Genomic DNA, 27,420 nt, shown 5'->3' with positions numbered 1-27,420 from the left:
TCCACCATAATGCAAAATAAACAGAAAGTGCTCTAAAAGACCGTGAAGCCTCAACAATTAAGGCAAGTATGGTCCTTTTATTCTTCTCATAGTGGAGTACAACAGAAATACTAAACAGTTGTATTAATAAACCAATGCATAGCTACACTAATAAAGCTGTAGCTACAAATCAATTTAGTAATAAACACATCCTCCAGATGTTATTCCAGGACACTATGTCAGCTTCCAGTCTCCATTCAGTATTCTAGGATTGTGATGAGGAAATAATCTTACAGCTCCTTCCCCTACATGTACAGTAGTAATCAGTAACATTCCAAATCTTTGCCAAAAAGAAAATGCTAATTGGAAAGTATACTGTATTACTGGAAAAGTACTGTAATACAAACTTTATAAATAGTAATTTTATTCTATTTTAAACTACTGGTATACTTCTATTGTGAAAGTAAGAGGTGATTTTATTACTTTTGTTTAAAATATAAGAATCATATTAAACTGTTTTTTTTTTTTTTTTTAAAGGAGATCAGTAAAGCTTGGTCCACACCACTGCCCAAGTGAGTGACTTGGTAAGATATACACAATTACCAATTGGCAGCTCGATATGTCTGGCCAGACATCATCATTAGGTGGCCACCTGTTCTTATATAGAGGAGACATTTTATAATTAATATCTATTGAGATATAAGCATTTTGATTCTGTAATTCAAACCTACATGCACCTTATTAACCAGCGCAATACCTAATTATTATTTTTTTAATCACTAGGTGGGCATTTAAATTTGCCCAGCTATGATATCATTTTTCAGGGTTCCTGCAGCCATATGGATCAGCCATATGGATACCCCTGGCTGTACACACAGCAGATATACAGACTTATAGTAACTCCATGAGATATCAGCATTACTTGGCCACTCTGTCATTTCCTGTGACTTTTTCCATTAAAATGCGTCTTATTCGCAATTAGGACGCTAAAGTTTATATTAATTAAAATGTTATGCAGCACACTGCATAGGAAGTGGTACGCTACAATGTTTCCCTAGAAAACACTAAGGTAGCATAATGTATGCAGACAGGTGCAGTCACACACAGTAGAAGTATGCTATATATCATTTTAATCAGCATAGATTAATTTTATTTATATACACACACATACATATTTGCATAGTAAAAAGATGCATTTCCAGTACAAATAATATGGCCACCGCTAACCGTTTCACTCACGTCAAGTATGACAGTGCATGGCTTATTGAGGCAAGATGTAAATAAAATCAGGGGTGCCTTAAGAGGCGAGGAGGCCAGTGTGCAGTCTCCTTGACAGGGCCCCTCCTCTCTGTCGGGAGCAGTAAGGTCTGAGCGCTCTATTGCTCAGACTCTACTGCACATGTGCAAACCTCCACTGCACATGTGCGAACCTCCACTGCACATGTGCGAACCTCCACTGCACATGTGCGAACCTCCACTGCACATGTGCGAACCTCCACTGCACATGTGCGAACCTCCACTGCACTGTGGAGTCTGATTACTAGAGTGGCTGCTTTTTTCCATCAATTTCTGCAGCACTCCTGCCGCTGCCGGGGGACTTCTGAGAGTAGGTATTACCAAAATGGGTGCAGTGGGATTTTGAGTTTCACATGCCTGATCTAACTCTTCTTAAACTGGACATGCAAATGTGCAAAAGCTTATATTACCAATCTGTTGACTTTTCAACCTATCAAATAACTTCTAAAGATAAGTACAGTATGTGTGTTTAGCAGTATACTGTATGTTTAATATACTATAGTCATTTCTAATGTGACTGATTAGTTAACTGAAGAAACATTTGATACCAAACTGATATGAGAGAGAAAAAAACTTGAATGTATGTATCGATGTATGCATATATTATTATATATGCATATATCAGTCTTGTATAAATAACACAAACATTTTAAAGAATCATTGTCACATCAATGACGTTTGCAATTTTGATGCACTTAGTACGCCATGACTGAAGTCACATATAATATTGAAATATCAGGGAACTGAATGGCTGAGAGAAGAAATGACCACAAACAGCTAATGTCTTAGCAGTGGGGCTGCAGTAAAAAAAAGAAAATTAATGAGGTGAATATGAAACTAGCTGTTCTTTATTAAAAATTGGGCACACTAGGCTACTTGACAGCTGTATGCTATTCTGTAATGGTCTAAAAACAATAAACAATATTTTTAAAGTGTAAAACATTATACACAATACTGTAATAAAATATTAAAATGAGCCAACTTTAAACAAGACCAGACTATACAAGTAATTTATGACAACTATGTACATACACTGTAACAGGCGCGCAATAAATCATTTCTAACAAACACCTATAGTACTTTCCCAGACTATGTGCCAGATGTACTAAGTTTTGAAAAGTGATAAAATGGATAGTGACAAACCAACCATTCAGCACATAACTGTCATTTTTCAAACCCAGGAGAAACATAAGTTAGGAGCAGATTGGCCAGTACATCTCACCCTTAATAAGTAAAGGTTGTGAATTGTAAGCAATCAGTGCAGCTTTAAGTACTTAAAAGTTATTTGCAGATATAATCTGAGCATATACTTGAAAATATATAACTCATTTTACTCTTCCCAATTATTGCTGGCTAAAAAGTGTCCATCTTGTGTTTATTAAAGGAAAACCATAATCAAAATTCATTTATGAACTATACTAATGTATTAAATTATAGTACAACACTTGATTTTGTTATAATCTGTAGCTTACTATACAGTTACCACACATTCCATTGATCTTATGAAAATAAACAGGATCTGATGTATTGATAGATAAAATGGAAGTTTTACTGAAGATTAAATGTTGCCCATTGAAACCAATCAGATTATATCGATTATTTTCTAGATGTGATGACGAAAAAAAAAAGAAAAGAATCCGAATGGTTGCTATGGGCAACATCCCATCTTCAATAGAACTCCTATTTTAGTAAATTTACCCCACAGTGTCCAGGTAGACAATCCATATAACTGTGCTTAAGGATAACAGGTATAAAATGTCAACATGACATTTCTTCATGTGAATTATTGTGAATAGTAACCTGTGGCAAATGAAGTTGTAGTAGACAAAACAACATCCAGAAAACATTTAAAAAAAATTAAAACAAAGAAAAAAAATAAAAAATAAAATAAAGTGTGTTCATTGCCATGTCAGGAATCTGCACCTGTTGACCTTATCCAATGTACCTTTTACCTTTGGTCCATTTGACCCTGTTCAGCTATTGCCTAATACTGTACTGTACATACGCTATACCACTCCCAAAAAATACTGAACATGGATAAACACACAATAGAAATGGTCGCCAAATATATATATAAACAGAGGAGCAAAACAGACAATTTGAAAATGGAATCCAAATGATGGGACATGGGAAAATAAGTATCTGAATTATACAGACAGCACCCAGTGCACCAAATAGTAAGGGATGTGTAGCTATTAGGGGCTTACAATCTGCCACAGATGGGAAACAATATGCTGGTCAATCCCCAATTTAAGATGTATTTCATTAAATGAGACTCACATTATTTCATTCAGTGTGTAGCACTTGGTTATTTGCTCATCTCATCACATTGCACATTGTAACTCTGAATCATTGTATTGGCTTAATAAAAACAAAGGTTTCCTTTTCTGAGATTACCCCATAGTATTTCTTGTAGTATCCAGCATATGCTGGAGAGAGGAGAACTCCTAAGGGGGAAGAGTTACTATGGGAGCGAGAGTAAATGAAATGGTGCCCTGGAGGAACAATGTTAAAGGGTAGTTAACAAGTGGTAACACAACAGACATCTCTGATATCTAGTCCGCTCTCCACAATCTCAAATGCAGCCGCCACAGCTTTCAGTAGGTAAGTACTCCAACTATTACAAGGCTGTATGCGCCAAGGATTGCATGGGAATAAGATTAGCAATGTTAGGGGCAGATTCTGAGTCATGCAGGCTTCTGTAGCTGTGGATGGCCATGGAAGATTGTTTTAATCCTTTATGCTAATGTGAGTATCTGTTTAGCTAATGCAGGAGATTTCGTATTGTGCAAATGGGAACCCGTTCTGCCGATTGATTTTCCGATGGCTGTCCCAATCATCATTAGTGACTGCATATGTACCAGCACCATACAGGGTGCAAGAGATGTCAGAAACTGGGTTTCTTCCCCACTCACACCACTCAGTATCCTACAGAGCTTTTTATACACTCCCACTAGAGCCAGTGTGGGTTATGCATGATTTTCAAACAGTCATGTTCGGTTCACAAAAAGCATGGTACTGGTTTCCTAGCACGGCGCCCATCGCATACCATACCTAGTGGTGTGCGATGCGATATTCATGCAATGTGATTTTTAATTGTACAAGCACCCTGATGGGTGCTTACAATGTTAAATGCCCCCCCATTGTCAACACCACCCCCACTATCAACACCAACCCGAAACGTGGCGAGCGCCGCGGTACGCGTCCTCCGACCTTTTCATACCCCCACTATCCATATCGGCGAGGAGTTGATCTTCGATAGTGTGGCGAGCGCAGCGAGCCCGAAGTGTGTCGAGCGGCCGCGGAATACGAGCCGGAAGCGTGGCGAGCGCAGCGAGCCCCGCGGAACACATGTAAAGTAATCCGTGTCCGCTCGCCACGCTTCCGGCTCGGTGGCTCGCTGCGCTCGCCACACTATCTAGAGTCAACTCCACGCCGACGTGGATAGTTGGGGTATGAAAAGGTCGGAGGATGCGTACCGCTGCCCCTCACGGGCTCGCTGCGCTCGCCACGCTTTGGGTTGGCATTGATAGTGGGGGTGGCGTTGCCAATGGGGGATTAAAAATCGCATCGCATGCCGCTATATTGCATGCGATGCTATAAGATGTACTACAATCAAAATATTGGGCGCCATGCTAGGAAACAAGTACCAAAAGCATTATTTCAAGGTAAGCCAGATGAGGCCAAGTTCCATCAGACTGCAAATAGGACGGATATATGGGAAATTGCAGAAATTAGCATCTGTGTATGCACTTTGGGCCTGATTCTGGTTCACTTGCAAAACTAAATTCATTCTCTGATGGGCAAAACCATATGCACTGCAGGAGGGGCAGATGTAACATGTGCAAAGTTAGTTAGATTTGGGTGGGGTTTGTACTTCAAACGGATATCTATTTTGGAGTGTAAAAATGAAGCAGCCAGTATTTACTCTGCACAGAAACAAAATAACACCCAAATCTAACTCTCTCCGCTCATGCAGTGCACATAGTTTTGTCCATTAAAGAGTGAATTTCCTTTTGCAAGTGAACCAGAATCAGATCTCACCATGTGTCCATATCAGATGTGTGTGACTCAGAACCAGCCCCTTAATGTACAATGTATTCCTACATCTAAGCAATAAGGACATATTGCAATATTCTGCACAAATATGTCTTTACCACCATAACAAGAACGGGAGGACTGTGGTTCGTGAAACGACCTTCAGACTCAAATCCAGCTGATGTACATAAGTAGATGGTACTTATACAGTATGATCATTTGACATTATTCACTACCTATGTTTGAATAGTATTTATTTTAGTAATAATTTACTACTGATATATCAGTAGTGCACATATCCCTCCTTCTCTTCCCCCTAAATATGCAAAGTGCTGATATTAATTACTACTGTAAAAACAACCTTGAAAAATCTAGAAACTGAAATGGAAAATTTAGATTTCTGTTCAGTTTATGGCTAGTTTGTAATCAGACTAGATCAGAAAAACTTAAATCAATGCACTAAAATAAGCAAGCGAACATAATGAAAATGGGGAATGCATAACCACACACTGAATAACATGGAAATTAAAATAAAACTCTGTTAAAAGAAATGAAAGGTACACACCATATTTACAAATGAAATATTGATGATAGTTTTCCTTTAAGTGTTTAAATTAAATAGTATGTATTTGATATAGTGACAAACTAGGTTATCAGGTCATACAGACTGATGGCAGGTATTCAATGCTGTTTGCGAGTGGTGACAGCGAGCAGGGCTTCCTGCTCGCTGTCACCACTCACCCTGACAGCATTCAACATACCCTCCGCATCTGCCAATTCCCCCTCGCTCCGTTTTTTGAGCGAGGGGGAATTGGTGGATGCGGCTCCAGAAGCAGCGAGACCCACGGCTAAAAACTGCGAGTTTTCTGCAGCAGCCGCGGGTCTCGCTGTTTTGGGGAATTCTCGCCGTCCCGTGACGGCGAGGATTTCCCCAGTACGTTGATTAGAGCGAGCGGCCGGCGCGGGGGTTAAACAGCGAGGATTGCTGGTTTTCAGCAATCCTCGCTGTTTAACCGCCTTGCCGGCCGTTCGCTGCGGCATTGAGTACCCCCCAATGTATGCAGTCGTGGCAAACAGGCTATATAATTAAAGATGTCAAAACAAACAAAAAAATTTGTTCCATATTTAGAATGTGAATGTAACCAAATTTCCAAATGTTCCCATCCCAGGTCTTTTAAATTACCTAAAAATTTGGAAAGATTAATTCTGAAAGTGGACATTAGGGCAATTGTACAAAATCTAGCTAGTACTTAATGTACGTCAGCCTCAGTAGAGGGAAGCTATTGAAAAAAAGGTCATGACAAATTCTACTTTAATAAAATACACTTGAATTAGGACCATCTCTAAAGTCATTACTTACCTGGCATCTGCTTCACTGTAGTATTCTCTTGCTACTATATCTTCAAATAGTTCTCCACCAGTAACTCTGAAACACAACATAAACAACGTAATAAAATTAACAATTTTCAGCACACAGTACTACAATAAAATTGCAAGCAGTACATAGAAACTTAAGCTCCCTACACACAGAGCAATATAATTGCTCAGCAATATACTGCTGAGGAATATATTGCTCAGTGTCCAGTTTTCATCAACGACCAGAGATGCCGGAATAAGCGGCAGGGAAACAGCTGACTGCCAGGGGAAGCCGCTGATCACAGGAGCATGCTCCTCCAACCATCGACCACTCCAGGGCTGGTCACGGGAGCACGGTCCCGGCAACCCGTACACACAGGGATATGGTTGCTTAGTGACTATATCTACCGCGATTATTGCTAAATCTTCCAACTTTATCGAGCGATACAAGTACTAATTGGATGGAGAGATTGTCGGGCCAGGTTGATAAGTACAAAAAGGACCTCATTGCATACAAAAAGAATAAAAAAGACCGCGTCAACAATGATTATGAACGCCATCAGGTGTACCCCTGGCTGACAGGGGGTGACACAGTTAATCGTCTATTCAGAAAGAGGCAGTTCAATCGATTTCAACGGAATATCCGTGAGACGGACTCCTCAAGAGACGACGGTTCTTCTAACAGTGAGGTCGAGGGGGCAAAAAACAAATTGGCCAAAGGAGGAGACGCTTTACCAGACGTGGAGGCCAAAATAAAAGGACGCCCCAGGCAAGCAAAACCTCCGGCCAACAAGAAATAACCAACCCGATTTTCAACTTGTCTACTCATCCCTTAACACCCCAGGAAACTCAGGCGTTAAGTAAGGGACTGAATTTTATTCCTACCAACAAAGTGGACCCCTTCAATATAAAGGTGGAACAGTTCAAACTCCATCGCCAGTTGAAATTGAAAGAATTTTTTCAAGACAAAGGATCACCGGTAGTTCCTGCTCCAACCTTACCCTGCAGCGATCCGGAAAAAATCTAAATTCGATCCCTTGTCTTCAAATCCATCAATTAAGACTTTTAATCGCCTTATTGCACAAGACACAGCAGTGATTCTTTCTTCTGCTGATCCAGCCAATTCCAACTTCTCTGTGGCTGAGTGGAAAGCACTTAAATCCTTGAGCTCCGATTCCACAATCACAATTCGCCAAGCGGACAAAGGGGGTGGAATTGTCATTCAGAATGCTAGTGACTATCTTAAAGAAATCCAGCGACAATTGATTGACTCTGAGGTATATTTACCATTACCTAAAGACCCCTCAGTGGGTTATAAAATGGAACTGGACTTGATCTTGGACAGCGCGGTACGCGAGTCATTGATTGATGCAAGTACGCGAGATGCATTAGTCACACTGTACCCTATTGTGCCTTTGTTATACACCATTCCAAAAGTCCACAAAAGATTGGTGGACCCCCCGGGCAGACCCATCATCTCTGCCCGGGGGTCATTGTACCAGCCCATTTCCATATACCTTGATGGTTTTCTTCAGCCCTGTGTACAGGGCCAAGCCACGTATTTAAAGGACACTAATTCCTTGCTGCTTAAATTAAAACAGCTGGGCACAGTACCTGAAGGGTGTCTGTTGTGCACAGTGGACGTCGCGAGTCTCTATACATGTATCCCACATGATGGGGGGCTCGCGGCGGTCCGTGCACTCATTACAGGCAACCCTCTGTACACCGGCCCTGACATTGAATTGTTTATTAAATTGTTGGGCCTCACGTTACAGAGGAATTTTTTCATGTCAAACAACCAGTACTTTTTACAGCTGTGTGGGTGTGCGATGGGGTCCTCAGTGGCCCCATCGCTCGCCAACAGCTATATGTTCATCGTTGAGCATGAGTTATTCATCAACAATCCCGGGGTCAGCGGTCATCTGTTGCTGTATACCAGGTATATAGATGACCTGCTGATCCTGTGGTCTGGTCCCCAAAGCGAGTTGGAAGGTCTCATTAACGACCACAATGCCACCAGTTCCCCCATTAAATTGACTTATGTCATCAGTAAGGATAGCATAAATTTTTTAGATGTTAACATCAGATTGATGGGGGGTAACATCACGACATCTTTACATTGCAAGGCCACTGATCGCAATAATCTGCTTTTGGCGTCCAGCCATCACCCGGCCCCACTTAAAGCCGGGCTCCCATTCTCTCAGATGTTGAGGGTACACCGGATCGTCAGTGATCCGGGCGAATTGGACCAGACCCTTGACAGCATGATTAACAAATTCCGGGAACGTGGTTATCCATTGGAGGGACTTCTAAAATCTAAAACTAGGGTTTTATCCCTTACGAGAGAACAGGCCCTCACACCCTCTAATTCTAAAAAGAAAGCAGAAAAATTCATTTGGGTTAACGCTTTTCACCCAAAAAGTGGCGACATCAGTAGAATGGCCAAATCCCATTGGCCCATGGTCCGCACTGATCCGGCCTTGCGGTCTTTGCACAATTCCTCCCTCATGTGTGCGTACACAAGAGGTAGGAATTTGAAAGATTATTTGGTTAAAACTGATGTGGTCGACATTCCCGTAACTCCCATGTCCACCTTTTTGGGAACCCCTAAAACTGGCTGTTTTAAGTGTAGTGGTTGCACTACGTTTGGCTACATGGTTGCAGGTGACACGTTTTGTCACCCCTACTCAGAGAAACCGTTTAAAATCAGGCAGCGGGTATCTTGTAGTTCCAATTACGTGGTGTACCTTATCAGTTGCCCCTGCGGCCGACACTATGTCGGCAAGACAATTCGCACCTTTAAAGAAAGAGCTGCCGCACATAGATCGGCCATTAAACAAGCCCTGCTGTCAGGCAGCAGTGATCAGCCCGTGGCAAGGCACTTTCTTGCCGCACGCCATTCTCTGTCCTCCTTGAGACATAGGATTATTGAACAGATCCCCGTACTTAAACGAGGAGGTGACAGAGGGTTAATGTTGAGCAGAGCTGAAAGCCGGTGGATTCACTGGTTAGATACCCGTCACCTAAGGGGTTAAATGAACATGCAGGATTGTCAGTTTTTTTGTGATTCCTGATTGTTTCAGCTGTTCGCATTTTATGCACCAGTAACCTTTTTTGGCATAGAAAGTGTCCTTTTTATCTAAAAGTGCATTGTGTGTTATACTGTACCTGTTTTGTGCCTTATCTAAGTAGAAAGTTTGTTGCACTGCGGAGTGCTTCATTCTTGTCCTGAGGTCACGTTTGTTAGTTGACCTCCCTGGGTATCAGTGTTTTTTAACTATGTCGTTTTTTTCAATTGTACACTTTTGCTTTGCATAGTATATTTTATGCATCATATTGGCTCACATTGAGCCCTTACATTTGTATTATTCACGGTTTTAATATGTTTGTGTTATTTATTCAAGGTGTTGTAATGTGTGGGCAGTCCTGGTTTGCCCTTTTCGGCTTCACCGTTCGTCCATCTTGGATGACGTCACCATGCGACTCCGGGCGGGACGCTCGGTGCGCCGGCGGGGGCTCCAGGACGGCATAAAAAGGTATGTGTTTGTTTGTATCACTTGTTATCCTCTGCACCTTGATAAAGGGACCACCAGGTCTCGAAACGTTGGGACACTTATCCAGCTGTTTCTGTGTCATTATTTGTGAGTGCCGCCGTCCACCAGTATCATATATATATATATATATATATATATATATATATATATATATATATATATATATATATATATATATATATATATATATATATATATATAAAAAGCAACTTTCCCATATAGACCGTAGAGTACACTGGCCTCAGAGTCCAATTAATCAAGGTGCATACACACGGAACGATGTTGGAAACAATCAGACATTGTTACAGATGGTATTAAATCGTTCATCGTGCGTACACACAAAATGGTTTGAAACACTTTAGAAAAGACAGGTCTATGATCTTCCTGCATGAATGAAAGAAATCTTAACGATCGGTGGGTACGCGCATCGTGAACAATACACGGAACAATTTAAACGATTAGTCATTCTGATCGATCGGGAATGTCCACATCTTGCTTCAAATCTTTCCATGTGTATGCAGCTTAAGTCCTTGCATTGGCAGTCAAGAAATCTCTAATGTGTTTTGAGCATGAAGATGCCCATATGTGAAGCGGCTTCATTCTCACTAGCCTAGGGCCAACTTTTTAAATTATTGGGGTTGTTAAAGTAGCATCCCCATTTATTCATGAAAAATTCAATGCTTAGGCATGGATGATGGCAGCTCAAATATTAGGAGTGCTCTAAAACAGTGGTTACCAACCCTGGTCCTTAAGTACTCCTACCAGTCCAGGTTTTCCAAGTCACCCAGCAGGAGCATTGTGTATTACAAACGGTTACATTTAACCAGTTGAGTGCCAAGTGAATTTGTCGAAATGGGTGTGAAAATTGCCAAGCAAACTTTTTTATCCATCATTACCTGTAAACTTTACCTTATATAGGAAATATAATAATTTTTTACACATTTTTTATTTTGATTTACAGAACAAATGTGAACGACGCTGGCATTTTTAGCAGATATATTGGCTCTCAAAGGGTTAAAAAAAAGTTTACACAGAAATGGCCTCTTTTCGCCGACCGCGAAGTGGGACTTTGAATCGCGCCTGGCGATCTGCAGTAAAACAAAACTAAAACAGACCAGGGTCACCGCTGTCGGGCCAGATCGACCGTCGTGACCTGGGATTGAATACCCCCCTTAGTCGGTAAAGAGTACACCTTTGCAGCAGCTAGGTTGTCTGGAAAACATGAACTGTTGGTACTGTAGCTCTCGAGGCCTGAAGTTGGCTACCACTGCCTTAAAGTATATAAACTAGAATGATTGGTACTCTTTACTTAGAAGGGCGCCCACGATTTTGATCGTGGGCATCGTTAGTAAAAAATCTCGGGCATCTCGGGCATTGAATGCACTAAAAAATCGGGTGCGATCAACCGACGAGATGCCCGAGATTTCCCATAGGGAACAATGTTAAATGTCTCAATTGACCCAATTTTCCTGTTCAATGCCTCAATTGACCCGATTTTTCCATAGGAAACAATGTTAAATGGGCCACAGAGGCCAAATAGGCACCCTGAAGTGTATAATGGCCACCCGAATTGTTAACGCCACCCCACGATCAACGTCAACCCGATGCGTGGCGAGCGCAGCGAGCCCGCGAGGGGCGGCGGTACGCGTCCTACGACCTTTTCATACCCCCACTATCCACGTCGGCGTGGAGTTGAGAATAGAAAGTGTGGCGAGCGTAGCGAGCCACCGAGCCCGAAGCGTGGCGAGCGCAGCGAGCCCCACGAGGGGACGCGGACAGCTGTGAAGCCCGCGAGGGGACGCGGATACCTGTGAAGGTATCCGCGTCCCCTCGCGGGGCTCGCTGCGCTCGCCACACTTTCTATTCTCAACTCCACGCCGACGTGGATAGTGGGGGTATGAAAAGGTCGTAGGAAGCGTACCGCCGCCCCTCGCGGGCTCGCTGCGCTCGCCACGCTTCGGGTTGACGTTGATCGTGGGGTGGCGTTAACAATTCGGGTGGCCATTATTCACTTCAGGGTGCCTATTTGGCCTCTGTGGCCCATTTAACATTGTTTCCTATGGAAAAATTGGGTTAATTGAGGCATTGAACAGGAAAATCGGGTCAATTGAGACATTTAACATTGTTCCCTATGGGAAATCTCGGGCATCTCGTCTGTCGCATCGCACCTGATTTTTTAGTGCATTCAATGCCCGAGATGGCCGAGATGGGCGCCCTTCTAAGTAAAGAGTACCGAATGATTTATTTAGAGGTATGGATACTACTAAAAGGTAGCAAACTTTAAAAAAAATACTGCTGGAGGGCACTGATAAATTTATTCCTAGGGTAAATATAGATTGTAAGCTTGCAGCAAGGCTCTCCTACCTCCAAGTCTGTCTGTTGTTACCCAGTTTGTTTTATCATTGTCTACTATTGTAAAGCTCAACATAATCTGCCGCGCTACATAAGAAAATGTGGTACTTGTTTCCTAGCAGGGCACCCAGATTTTCTACGTACGGCACCGTAGTGAAATCGGATCGCATCGCATCGTATGCCCTTAATGGCATCCAATCAGATGAGATCCAATTTATTATCTTATCCTATCTTTTTAATGGGCTAAGTCAGAGAATACATTAAAAAGATAGAAATCGGATCGCATCGCATCGTATGCCCTTAATGGCATCCAATCAGATGAGATCCAATTTATTATCTTATCCTATCTTTTTAATGGGCTAAGTCAGAGAATACATTAAAAAGATAGGATAAGATAAAAAAATCGTATGGCATACAATGAGATGGGATCCAATTTTTTTTATCTTATCCTATCTTTTTAATGGTGAAAGCGCCTAAATACATGTGAAAGATAGGATGCCCCCCACTATCCACGCCACCCCGTAGCGTGGCGAGCACGGTTGACGCCACCCCGCCATCAACGTGAACCCGAAGCGTGGCGAGCGCAGCGAGCCAGCGAGGGGCGGCGGTACGCGTCCTCCGACCTTTTCATGCCCTACTATCCACTAGGGCGTGGAGTGAGAATAGAATAGTGTGGCGAGCGCAGCGAGCCCGAAGCGTGGCGAGCGCAGCGAGCCCCGCGAGGGGACGCGGATACCTTCACAGTTATACGCGTCCCCTCGCGGGCTTCTCAGGTGTCCATGGCGATGCGGACACCTGGGAAGCCCGCGAAGGGACGCGTTTACCTGTGAAGGTATCCGCGTCCGCTCGCCACGCTTCGGGCTCGGTGGCTCGCTGCGCTCGCCACACTATTCTATTCTCACTCCACGCCCTAGTGGATAGTAGGGCATGAAAAGGTCGGAGGACGCGTACCGCCGACCCTCGCGGGCTCGCTGCGCTCGCCACGCTTCGGGTTCACGTTGATGGCGGGGTGGCGTCAACCGTGCTCGCCACGCTACGGGGTGGCGTGGATAGTGGGGGGGCATCCTATCTTTCACATGTATTTAGGCGCTTTCACCATTAAAAAGATAGGATAAGATAAAAAAAATTGGATCTCATCTGATTGGATGCCATTAAGGGCATACGATGCGATGCGATCCGATTTCTATCTTTTTAATGTATTCTCTGACTTAGCCCATTAAAAAGATAGGATAAGATAATAAATTGGATCTCATCTGATTGGATGCCATTAAGGGCATACGATGCGATGCGATCCAATCTCCTTACCCTGAATAGCCCACTACGTAAATAGAGTAGTGGGCGCCCTGCTAGGAAACAAGTACCGAAAATGTAAATAAATTAAAGAACAAATGTCAAAAGGAAATAGCAAATCTAATCCCCAAAAATTCTACAGTTATATAAACGGGAAACTGTTAAGGAAGGAAAATATTGGCCCACTAAAAAATAAGCAGGGTACCCTGATAATAGAAGAAAAAGAGAAAGCAGAATTATTCAATTAATTTCTTGCTTTGGTATTTACAAGGGAAGAATTTTCAGAAGATCTCCCACAGATTAAATGCTCGGCTTTTGATTGCTCCCAAACTGTATGTTTGAGTGAGGAAATAGTCAAAAATAGATTAGAGAACCTAAATAGTAACAAATCTCCTGGCCCAGACGAAATACACCCTAGGATACTAAAAGAATTGAGTACTGTCGTAGAACTACCATTATATCTGATATTCGCGGAATAAATAAACTCAGGGATGGTACCAATGGACTGGCGCATAGCTAACGTGGTACCAATATGGAAGAAAGGTAGCAAAACGAACCCTGAAAATTAGAGGCCGGTCAGCCTTACATCCATTGTGGGAAAAATATTAGAGGAAATAATAAGAGATAGTATCCAAAATTTCTTAGAACAGGAAGTAAGGCTCAGAATGGGTGCGTCAAAAAAAGATCACGTCAGACTAATTTAATTAGCTTCTATGAGGAAGTCAGTAGGGGGCTGGACTTAGGGAAATCTGTTGATATAATACTGCTTGAATTCGCTAAAGCTTTTTAGACAGAGAGTGGTGGTAAATGGCATACATTCCAGCTGGGTCCAAAGTGGAGTCCCGCAAGGTTCAATATAGGAACCCACCTTGTTTAATATATTCATTAATGATATTGGAAGTGACATGGTGAGTAAAATTGCAATATTTGCAGAGGACATGAAATTGAGTAAGGAAATTAACTCAGGAGAGGATGTGGAAACACTACAAGGTGACTTAATTAAACTGGAAAGGTGGGTGGAAAGGTGAAAAATGCGGTTTTGGTGAAACGCATCTTATTGAGACAGAACGGAACAACGAAGTGCGGTCACGTGACCCGGTAGTGACCATAAGAAGACAGAGTCACCTACCAACAACTATCCTGCTGATCGAATACCCAGTAGCGGCCCTGAGGAGGGAGACAAAGACGAGCCAAACACGAGGAGAAGAGGGTGAGTGAGCGGATCTGTTGGACTGAGGTGAGGAGTGACAATCAGAGGTCCAGTCGGGGTCCCAGGCACCTCAAGTCCAGACCACAAGCAGCCTGTAGCAGCGACGCCGGCTCTGTCTCCACAGCAACTCTGGAGACAAGCAGCGGCTGCAACACTAGGCAGGCTAGCAGGTCCGGATTTGCGCTACCATGCTACCACTCGACACAGCCCTTACACACCGTCTATGCATACCAGATTAATCACCTTACACTTAGCAGCACTGCTTCATTTAAAGGACATCATTGCGGGACGCCGCACTACTTATATGACAGCTTTCTGATCTTCTTACTATAAGTGATCAACCCCCTTTTTTTTACATTTTTACATTTTCTTCCAAATCACCAGCCGGGAATCTGTTTAAGACAGGGGTGTCCAAACTTTTTGCGACAAGGGCCATATTTGGTGAAGTGTAAATGTGTGGGGGCTGACCATTCAGCCTGACATTCTGTGAATCATTAATGGTCCCCCACTCTGCTCCCATTCACTCTATGTCCCCCAGCCAACCCCCATTCACTGTATGACCCCCAGCCTGCCCCTCCTTCACTGTATGACCCCCACTCTGCACCCATCCACTCTGTCCCCCAGCCTGCCCCCTTCTCTTAATGTCCATCAGTGCCTCCATTCATTGTATGTCCCCAAGCCTGACCCTCCTTCACTGTATGACTCCCATTCACTGTATGACCCCCATTCACTATGTACCCCACTCTATCCCCATTCACTGTATGTCCCCCAGCCTGCCCCTGCTCCCCCTTCTCTGAATCGCCATCACTGCCTCCATTCACTGTATGTCCCCCAGCCTGACCCTCCTTCACTGTATGTCCCCCACTCTGCCCCCTCCCTTCTCTGTATGTTTCTCAGCCCCTTGTGTGAGCCAGAGGAAGGAGAGGCAAAGCAGGCACTGCAAGGACAGGAGATGCTTGGGCTCCCGCTGCTGCCCTCCTCCACTCTGCATGTTATGGGAGCAAGCTTACACTTTTCTGCACCCCCTCCCCAAACACTGCTGTCACTGATTGTGGAGTAGGGTGATATACGATTGCAGCAGCAGGGGTAGGACACCAAACACTTCTAACTGTGGTGGCCGGCACCTCCTCACTGCAGCAGACAGCAAGGTAAAGGCGCACTTGCCGGGGCCCCATCTTTAGTGTCCTGTGCTGTGCTTCCCACATCTAACGCTCTGCCCGCTTCCAGCTGGAGACTGTGGGCCGCTTGAAATGACAGCACGGGCCGCATTTGGCCCCCGGGCCTGACTTTCAACATGCCTGGTTTAAGAGATCACTGGGAGTCACAATCCAATTTTTAATCGCTTACTACAAATATCTTTACCAAACTGTATGAATTGAATAGATTTTAATTATTTAACCCATTGATGAATTTAAATCTGTATATATATTTCTATATTTTATATATTTACTTCTTACGCTAAAAATACATTTCTGTTAAAATACAAATTCAATCAAGTGCATTTATAACTGACAAATATTCAAGAGAGCGCAAGGTACAGTATATCTGCTTATCTAATCTATCTATTTGTGGAGATTGGACACCTCCGTTACCTCTGCAGCACTCAAACCCACTAGTAATACAGAGCGCAGGCACTTATATTCATTTAATACTCATAAGCTTAGAGCAAGATATTTATGACAGACCAAAGATGAGTGTCACAAGATAATGAATGTGTGTGTGTGGCTGCAGGTGATTGGATGTGTGGCTGCACACTACATACATCTGCTTAGCTACAATGATTTAATTTGATCATTACAATAACTTTATAGTTAGAATTACAAGACTTTCTACAGAGACTGAGCCTAACTGTGCTCCGAACGCTGCCTGTTTAACAGCTTATACTCAATCTTAATACAGAAAAAGGGAAAGTTATTTCTGAATAACATTATTATTAAAATATTTATCTCAAATTGCAATTATGAGTACATTTGTGATTGTTGATGGTATATGTAATGTAAACTGTGTAGACCATTTGAACCATCTTAATCATTTAACGTCACAAAAGTTGAATTTAAAGTGGTAACCTGTAGTTCCTGATAAATAAATATCTGGTCACCATCCTCATGAGCGGTGATTGTTTTGGGGGTCTATTTATGGGGTTCTCCATCCTTCTACTAAAATTTCTAGGTGATGCCCAGTGGCAGCAGATACCGACATCGCTGAGGAACAAGTACAACCAACAAACGATCACCAGATCCGGACAGTAATAAGATAATCCACACATTATTACTGAATTCCATATGGCAAACTGAGAAATATTTTAACTACAGAGAGCTCTAACCAAAAGACAAGTTGCACATGAATCTCACAATGACTGAGCATATGAGTATGGTAAAAGTTTGTTGGCAGCAACAGCACATTTTACATTAGCTATTTTTAGATGTTTTGAAATTTTCAAATATAAACTATTTCCATAATTCATTTTTCTGTTATAGATTAGCAGTATTCAACATGCAGCTACTGTGGAACTGTAAATTCCAGCTTGCCTTGCCACAGTTTCAGCATGTCCTAGTAGGCTACCATCAGTGCACAAGAACTTGCCTCCTACTTTAAAGGACAAGATAGATAACATCCAAGATGAAATGGTATGCTCTTCCACAACCTCTAACACCCTTTCATCCCCACCTGAACCATCTGGTACGTTCTCTTCATTTGAGCCCACAAATGAAAAGGAAGTATCCACACTCTTCTAACCCTCCTACTCCACTACCTCTCCCCTCAATCTTATACCTGCCCAAGTCATTAAAACTCTATCTCCTGTGCTTATTCTAACCTGAACTAAAATATGAATCTCTCTCTTGCTACTGGTACTTTTCCTTCTCTGTTCAAACATGCAGTGATTACTCCCATTGTGATAAAAAAACACAATTCTGACCCTAACTCTCTTTCTACCTACCATCCTATCTCTCAGCTCCCATGCCTCTCCAAGCTACTTGAGAGACTTGTCTACTCTCGCCTCACACACTTTCTTAACTCTCACACCCTATTAGACCCACTTTGTTCCCAACACTCCACTGAAAAAGCACTGACGTGAATGATCTGGTAACTGCCAAGTCTAAAGGCCATTACTCACTACTTATTCTTCTGCATTTGACACTGTTGATCACACTCTTCTCATACATACACTGCACTCCCTAGGTCTTAATGATACAGCCCTTTCCTGGTTCTCATCTTACCTATCTACCTTTCAGTGTTAACTTCTCTCACTCTGACTCTACCTTCTCTTCTCTACCTCTGTCAGTTAGAGTTCCACAAGGCTCAGTTTTAGGTCCTCTGCTTTTCTCAATCTATACTTCATCTCTTGGCAAACTAATCATCTCTTTCGGATTTCAGTATCAATTGTATGCGGACGATACTCAAATCTATATCAACCCCAGAGTTGTCACCAGTGGTCTTTGGCTGAGTCTCTGAATGCCTCTCTGCCATCTCATCCTGGATGTCTTCTCTCCACCTCAAACTCATTATTTCCAAAACGGCATTACTTATATTACCACCGGCCAAGAACAGTTACCATCTATATATCTTTTGACAACTCGACAACTACCATACTCCACATGCTCGTCTAGGGGGTCATCCTCGACTCTGAACTGTCCTTTGTTCCCCACATTCAATAGGTCTCCAAATCATGTTACATGCATCTAAAAACATATCCAAAATACAACCCTATCTCACACAAGACACTAATAAATCTCTTATCCACGCACTCATTATATCCTGCATTGATTATTGCAATAGTCTTTTAACTGGTATTTTTAAGAACAGACTCTCGCCACTGCAATACATTTTAAATGCTGCTGCTAGGCTGATCTTCCTAGCAAGACGCTCATCGTCTGCTGATCCACTCTGCCAGTCCCTTGATCGGTTGCCTGTATTTTACTGTATTCAATACAAAATACTTATACTCACATATAAATCTATTAACCATACTACACCAGTATATATCTCTTTACTTATTTCAAAATATCTCCCAACTCAACCACTCCACTCTGTTCAAGATTTGTGTCTCTCTTCTGCACGGATCACCTGCTCCCATTGACTATTACAGGACTTTCATCGGGCTGCTCCCACCCTATGGAATGCCCTTCCATGCACGATAAGACTCTCTGCTTCCAAACTTCCAAGCGTTCCCTGAAAACTCACCTCTTCAGGCAAGCCTATCATACTTAAGTACCCCATGCATAACCCTGTGAGGTACTTATGTATTATATAGCTTCCCTTCTGGACCTGCAACTTGGTGGGACTGCTATGCTATTACTGGTGCCTGTCCTTGTGTTTCCCTCCTATGTCCCTATAGATTGTAAGCTTGCAGCAGGGCCCTCCTACCTCCAAGTCTGTCTGTTACCCAATTTGTTTTATCACTGTCTAAAATTGTAAAGAGCAACAGAATCTGTTGTGCTATATAAGAAACTGTAAATAAACAAATAATAGTAAAACTATGGCAGGGCATGCCAGGATGTGTGCTTTAATAACAGCTGGAGGGCTGCTTGCCAAATACTGCTGCTGCGTATTAACACATTAATTGTTAGGTAAACAAATATTGTAGAATTATGCAATGTGCACACTATAAAGTCTGCAATGGTGTTAGAATTCATTATAGCAGACATCTGCCATTAGTTATCTGCAGCACAATGAACATGATATGTGCTGGGTACTTATATACAACAAGTGAGAGGGAGACGCTGGGGTGAGGTCCGTTTGGCAAATGGCATATCGTCGGCGGGGTCCCTGCGGCAGATGGGAACTAGTAGTGCTAGATCCCATGATAGTTCCCCGCCGATGATATCCCATTCTCCAAAAGGACCCCGCTGCCCGGACCTCTAAGTCTAAGCTGCTGACAAGTACCACGGGAGGGGGAGCGGGCTCTGCTGCAGCTCCTGAGATGCTGGTGCAGTAGCACCAGCATTCAGGAGTTTTTTGCATGTTAATATTCCAATATTTGCTACATAAGACGCACACACTTTTCCCCCCACTTTTTTGGGGAGGAAAAGTGCGTCTTATGGTCCGAAAAATACGGTACATATTTCACTATTGCATGTATTTATTCCTCCATATGTGCTGAGTGGATTTGAGAAAAATATCAGTGATACAAGATTCCAAGCGCCGGATAAGTGCCTTTCTCAATTTTTGTTCACATGGTGTTTTGGTGAAGGTCTTTGAGAAACCTTTGTAGAAAGGTCACTTTTGTGCAGCTGGATGCGCAATAGATCTATTCTTTTTACCTTTGTTTGCATTGTAACTTATATACAACAAGCTTGCAATTCGTGCACACGGTTGGTGTTGTAATTTATGAACTCGTATGTGAGAGTTTAATGCTGCCAGTATTTTGTATGTGATCATGCAAATCAAAACTTTCCCCGGGAAGCCTATATTCCGGTGGCTGTTTTTACACTACAATTAAGCTGGCCATGCTTACATCAGGATGACCTGCATACAACCTGATTGTATGCAGGTCGTGGAGCGATCGAACAAGCGATCATATGTGTCTATTAAGAACATATGATCCGCTTACGACCACAATGAGAGCCGACGGATGAGACGTGCAGCACGTCTGATCTAAGGGCCGACCTCACGACCCGCGGGACCGCGCATCGTAACGACAATACGAACGATGTGCACACGATCCATCGCACGACCTGTTGGGTCCAATGTCTTGTGGTGTATGGGGACTTAAGAGAAATAGTAAGAACATTAGTATGCATATTGTTACATGCATGGTTTTCAACAGAACATAAATTCACCGAATGAATGTGGATTTACAGAACCCAAACATAACAGTGCACCTTGAAGCACAATCCCATGAGTCTTTAGCAAAGTTCTCTGTTGACGGTGCATGCAGCTCAAGCTAAGAATATTGTCAACAACAACATCATCATCATACTACTGGATATGGCCAGAGACAATATTGTTTGTAATATCATTCAGTGTGTATGTACTATATTGTTTGTCAGGGATTTCCAAGCAGTTCAAGGGAAATCGTTGTTGTCCAAAGTGTATGTAGCTTAAGGAGCGGATTGGCTGGAGCACTACTGTATATCATATGCAAGGAGTTTTAAAGCTCATTGCGTACGAGTAAACTAGTTGATAATTCAACCCCTCAGTTTGGCTGGCATGCGTCTCTGGATACCAGCATTGTCCGGTGCTTTTAGGTTTAAAGTTTGCTAAAGCATAATTGCAGAGACTCCTGTTTTAGAAACATTACATTTAAAAATTTGCTTAGGTATCTGGTGGAATGGGTGACCGTAACCAAGTCGACATTTATAATGTTAACAGCACAATGTAGACATCAGAATGGGGACTTGGTTCAACCTGTTGCCAGGATCACAAGGTCCACATCTGAAAAGGCGCCATAAGAGGTGTGGCCATGCCGAGGATGCCAATGGTAAAAGCAAGGATGCTATGGGGGGGGGGGGGGGGGTGGTTAGGGATAGGCTGCAGCGGGGATGGGGCTTCGTATTAGGCACCAGGGGAGTGTTAGGGAGGAGTGGAGAAATTCTCAGATGCCTGTGCCAGAACTGATCCTCATGTGATTGCCAGGACCTGAAAGATGATGCTGAAGCCACAGAGAAGGTAAGATACCACTAGACCACCACAGACGGTTTGTCAACAGTTCCTCAAATTGACATATACTCCAGGTAGACATGGCGAATGTCCGCATGGTCATGGTCAATGAGTCAACAGTTCAACTTTATAAAACATTTACATGTCGAAAAGTCATACCACACTACTGATAACCCACTTAAAAGACAATCTTTCTATCTTTTACAGACATTTATTTTCAGATTTGATCATTTAGTGGCCAAATATTATTTCATTGTTTTTTTTTGTTTGCACCCATATGACTATATTAATGGACTTTTACACCTGAAAATGTGTTTGCCATATGTACATTCAATAGCATTTAGGGCCCGATTCAAACCTGTTTGCTAGGCTGAGTATATTTGCTGCTTAGTGAGCAGGTAAATGCCGCCCCGCCAGACGCATGCCCCCCTGCAACACAATGCGAGCGAATATGTATGCTTACACATCCGCACAGAGGAGAAATCACTCATCAAATGAATTTGCTCTCTTTGCAGATAAAAGTGTGCCTGGACTTACCTCTATACTGCACGGTGATGGACAAATTGGGGGCAGGCGCTGAAGTCATCCTCCCATCCCGAGAAGGCATGGGTATGTCTGTGCATGCAGGGATATGCCCTGTGGTTTTATGGGTGCGCCCACTGTTTTTGTGGGCACACCAACGAAACGCTGGGTGAACCCCAGCGAGCGCTCCCTGGCTGCCAATCAATCTGTGAATGCTCCAGCAAGTGAAAAACTTACTGAAGGCATTTGCACTGGGGTTGCGCAGCACGGATGGTGTAATGGTTAGCATTACTGCCTTACAGCGCTGAGGTCATGGGTTCGATTCCCACCATGGCCCTAACTTTGCGGAGTTTGTATATTCTCCCGTGCTTGCGTCGGTTTGCTCCAGTTTCCTCCCACAATCCAAAAATATACTGGTAGGTCAATTGGTTTCCAACAAAATTAACCCTAGAATGTCTGTGTGTGTACATGTGGTAGGGAATATCGATTGTAAGCTCCAATTGGGCAGATACTGATGTCAATGGGCAACAATACTCTTTAAAGTGCTGGGGAATATGTATGCGCTATATAAGAAACTGTTAAAAAATAAATAAATAATCTGCAGACCCCACCTATCAAGGAAGGGGCCAAATTCAGACCTGTGTGAACAGGTCTGAATTGGCCCCTTAGTTAAAACATATAAAAAAATTCCCACTTGGTTTTGGCGTTTTTAATTTAAAATCTACTTTTCATACCTGTGGATACCTCAGCAGGCTTAAGTGATTCATTTTAACTTCAACACTTGCCTTAGGTTAACAGATATCCAATTTAAGATCTAGAATTTTGTCCGTCAAGCACAAGTCTGACTTCAAGACAGCTTTATAAATGCAAATGTTCTATATCTTGGTAGCTTAGTTGGAAAATTATTTTACATTTTACGTTTGCATTTTTCAAACTTCTAAAATATTTTAAACCTATTTTTTCTTTCCTTTATACAGAAAGAGCCTTTTTAAGAGCACACAATAATTTGAAGATAGATAGTCAAGCAGAAATGACTAACTCCTTTTCAAAGCCTCTCTGGATTGAACCCAAGTGTCACTGAAAACCAGCTAGCCATGTGACATAAGTTCTAAAGTTAGAATTTTGGAGGCGAATGCTTCGGCCAGGGTGGCATTGTGAACGGTGTATTGTGGCTTTACCCCCCTGCTAATTCACCTGGTGCTAGTTCTTTATAAACAGAGGTCCCCCAGGCAATAGTTTTTTCACACTGACATAGTAGTACTGCACATATCACATCACACTGCTCACAGGCAGGTCTATTGGGCTGAACACATATGAACTTGCATATAACCAATCATAATTGCCAAAATCATGTTTTCCAATGTCTATACAAACACAATTATTAGTAAGCTAAAGTGTTTGGTCATAAAGAACTCACGTCTCCAAGCGATGCCCAGTGTGACCTCGGACCAAAGACGATGCCTAGAAAATTTCCCCCTCTCGGCATGTCAGACTCGTTACCATTATTTTTACAGATGTTATCCGATTAGATATTTCCCATTCTTCCTAGCAGTGATAGAGCCTTCTAACCTCAGATCTCTTCTTACAGAGCATAATCCATCATTCTAGTTCACCGAGTTCATTTAGTATCATTGTATATTCTCCTGAAACTTGAGTGTTAAAAATGTCTGTCTCATGGAGAATGTGTCTCTTGAAACTATTTGAACTCTCCTGGAAGCGCTGGGTTTTTCACAAGGAATTAGATCACTGGCTGCATAGATTTTTATATTGTAATGGATTTTTTTCACATTGCAATCATGCCATTTTTATGCACTGCTTCAAAGTAATGTCTTTTATCTGCTTGTCGAAGGTTAAAAGGGGCTTTTATCTCCTATTTAGCCATTGATTTTCTCTTGAAATAGGCACCCTCAGTCGGAGTTATTTCATCTTAAAATGTATGACTGGTAAGTGATTTGGGAAATCTCAAAAAAGTATTCTGATTATCTTATTTGATGCAATGTGACTGAAAATTACACATCTAAATGTATAAAAACAGATTCTGTACAAGATATTGAGTGAATAATTGGCAAGGAAGTAAGTAAACAACAACATGTATTGACAGTGTTCAGTGTAAGAAAAGTATTATAATCCTAAGGACTCAGACTATAATGTGCAGATCTCTGGGAAAATGGCACTTTGGGTGTTTTCCTGGCTATTTTTCTACTGTGTCACTGGAAAAATGGCAGTTGCCTCATTTGTGTATGTGCACTGTATGAGGTGTGGGACCCCCTTGCACGGCCAATTCTAAATACATCAGTGGCTTTTAGAACATTTGATGAAACCTCCTGCTAATTCCTATGAGGGGTCTCTGAGCTACAACAAATTGGAATAATAATTAGGAGAGTTACAAATGTTACATTGTGGTGTCTGCTATTTTATCACCATAGTGCTGAAATAGTCCAAGTAGAATCATTATTACTTTTTATTACTATAACAAGAATGATGTAGCTTTGCTCCTATGTGCACATAATTAAGGTCAGTAACATGGTGTACCAGGACTCACTGCACATATATGTAGATTTTCACAGGACAGTTTAAAAGGTTATAGATTGTAAGCTGTCAAGCAGGGTACCCCTACCTCTATGTTGATTTGTTTCTACCCAATTAGTTTTAATCCGGTTATTTCCAATTGTAAATCGCAACGGAATATGCCGCACTATACCTGTATAAGAAACTATAAATAAGTAAATAAGGTTCTTAATGGGATGGTTTCTCTTTTTGAGCAAGGATCTTTAAGCTATAAATACCAAAATGACATGGAGTCTGATCGGAGCATTCAAATCAAATCATGATGAGATCATTTAATAACAAAATGCTATGCCTTCTAAAACTAAACCTGTATAATGTGCAGAAACCATTTTTAAAATGAAGAAAAAATAAATAAACTGTGACACATTTTTTGCTATTTGTACTTTGACAGCCCATCTCCTTTTTTTCCCCATTCTTTCTACAGCCCTACTATGCTATTGTATGACCCAGCAAAAACTGCAAAATCCATATTTGGTTTACCTATAAAAAGAATACATACAGTAGTGAATGTAGTACAGTATAGCTAATCTATTACTTGGATCTAGCCAACTGACAACATGACAAAACCACATGCAAAAGCAAACTCTTTCTTTAATGGACAAAACCATGTGCACTGCAGGTGGGGCTGATGTAACATATGCAGAAAGAATTACATTTTGGTGGGGTGTGCACAAACTGAAATGTAGAATGCAGTGAAAAAATAAAGCAGCCAGTATTTACCCTGCACAGAAACAAAATAACTCACCCAAATGTAACTCTCTCTGCACATGTTACATCAGCCACACCTGCAGTGCACATGGTTTTGTCCATTAAAGAAGGAGTTTGCTTTTGAAAACCAACTGAATCACCCCCTAAATACATAAAGCTGGATGCACAATATTGTAATAAGTGGTGATTAAATACTAAGAATTTGCGGCTGTTCAAAATGTATGTGAAGCAGCAATAGTTGGGCAGCAGACAAATGTGTTTTTTTTTGTTCTGCAAATGAAGACAATGATCATTGACACTAATTCCATAGCAGAAAGTAGCTATTGGTAGAGTTTATTTATTCATAATTAAAGGTCCTCTTAGCTCAGTGTAGGATGCCATCAGAAGATACCTCACTATGACGTGGTTAATTCCACAGTTACTAAAAGCAACAATTAAGTCTGGAACAGTTGTGTGTGGGGGTGGAACAGCAGCAATGCCACGGTCATTTATTATCATTAAAACAAAAATTGTAAGCAGTGTTGTTCAAAAGCAGTAAACTAATAACAAGGCTCAAAAGTCTGATGGTTTCCTTATCTGACAAATAACCACCTTGCAAAGCGTTGTAAAAAAGAGGAATTACACAACCACTAGAGCAGACACCTGAAACACTTTAAACTTACTGACATCTGAAAACTGCAAATAAGAATATTTCTACACAAAACCCTACATATCAAGTAAACCAGACTAAAGCTGGGTAAAGATACCAGTTGAAAAACTGTGGTCTGTAAAACGAATTTCTTTTTTTATCATCATCGATGTGCAGGTGTTCGCACCAGAGAAATCTGTGTTCCAAGCTGTGACCTGGGTGGGCCAGTGGAGAGTGCTGGAAACTAGATGGTTTGATGAATCGGGATGACATACAGTGGCACACCAAAGAGCAGCTGGAACAGAGGGTTGGCGGAGACCAGGAACAGGGGTGCGGAGTGTAACCAGACAGTGGACTTTGCCAGGGAGACCCACAAGGAACTTTGGCTGCGCCCGATGACCAGGTTGGGGCTCCCTGCCTTGGTCCTCTGAACTTAGCTGACTGGAAACTTAACAACACTGGAGAATGAGTATTGGAGATCTTGAGAGAACCAGAACTGTAGAGATGTATACTGATGTCCGGTAGGTGTCGGTCTGGGAACCGAGGTAGGCATCTGGCCTTAGAGCCAATGGAGGACACCCTCAGTTAGGGAACCAATACGTGGACTTCGGCCTGGGAGCCGGGGAGACTGCTGCTTGTCGAACTGGGAGCCGGAGGTGTTCGTATTTGTTGGCCTGGGAGCCGGGGATGGCATTCGTCATCAGCCTGGGAGCCACCAGTTAAGTAGTCATCGGCCAGAGAGCCGGGATGTCAGTGCCGGTCTTTAAACTAGTGGTGTTATTATGGACCAGACACAATGGTAGGTAGTTGGCCTTGGAGCCTATATTGGTTAGTTGGCCTGGGAGCCAATGAATGCTGCTGGTAATAAATGGATGCCGCACAGACACTTCAAGTGAAATAAGCTGGAAGTTAGTCCGGCAGTTGGACAATTTACCAGCATATAGATTTGCAGCAGCAGGTCACAGGTATAAAGCTGGAGCAAGGGATTACAGAAAAAAAGGGGGGATGAGTCACTGCGCTCACTTCGATGTTATGTTTTTTAAGGCGCTGCTGAGACTTAAGGGTTTCCCAAACCCTCCTAGTTTTATCTTGATACAAATTGGGTTGGCTACAGCGCTGCCATCTGTGCTGTGTGAATTCTTGTTTTTAGTGTTTTAGTGTGTGTATAATAATTTAGAGTGGAACAGTTGGTGTAAGGTTGAATGTTTTATTTATAAAATGGTTACTTGGAGGATAATTAATGTTCTTTTACTTGGTGTTTCACGATACACCTATTTGGGGTCCCTCAGGTGGGGATTTTTTCAGTGCCGTGTCACTAC

General features: G+C 42.3%; 1 protein-coding gene across 8 annotated transcripts in view; it reads right to left on the bottom strand.

Moving 5' to 3' along the window:
* The window catches only part of CAMK2D (calcium/calmodulin dependent protein kinase II delta), a 237,916-nt gene that overhangs the window by 82,263 nt on the left and 128,233 nt on the right, over positions 1 to 27,420 (bottom strand). For all 8 annotated transcript variants that reach the window (XM_083174483.1, XM_083174485.1, XM_083174480.1 and 5 more), the window contains exon 5: positions 6,674 to 6,739. In XM_083174483.1, coding sequence (XP_083030609.1) covers positions 6,674 to 6,739 — 66 coding nt within the window. The remainder of the gene's footprint in view (positions 1 to 6,673; positions 6,740 to 27,420) is intronic.

The sequence above is a fragment of the Crinia signifera genome, chromosome 1, assembly GCF_055691185.1.
Source record: "Crinia signifera chromosome 1, ASM5569118v1, whole genome shotgun sequence".
Lineage (NCBI taxonomy): Eukaryota > Metazoa > Chordata > Amphibia > Anura > Myobatrachidae > Crinia > Crinia signifera.
The sequence above is the reverse complement of the archived record's forward strand: the minus strand, read 5'-3'. Positions and strand labels throughout refer to the sequence as shown.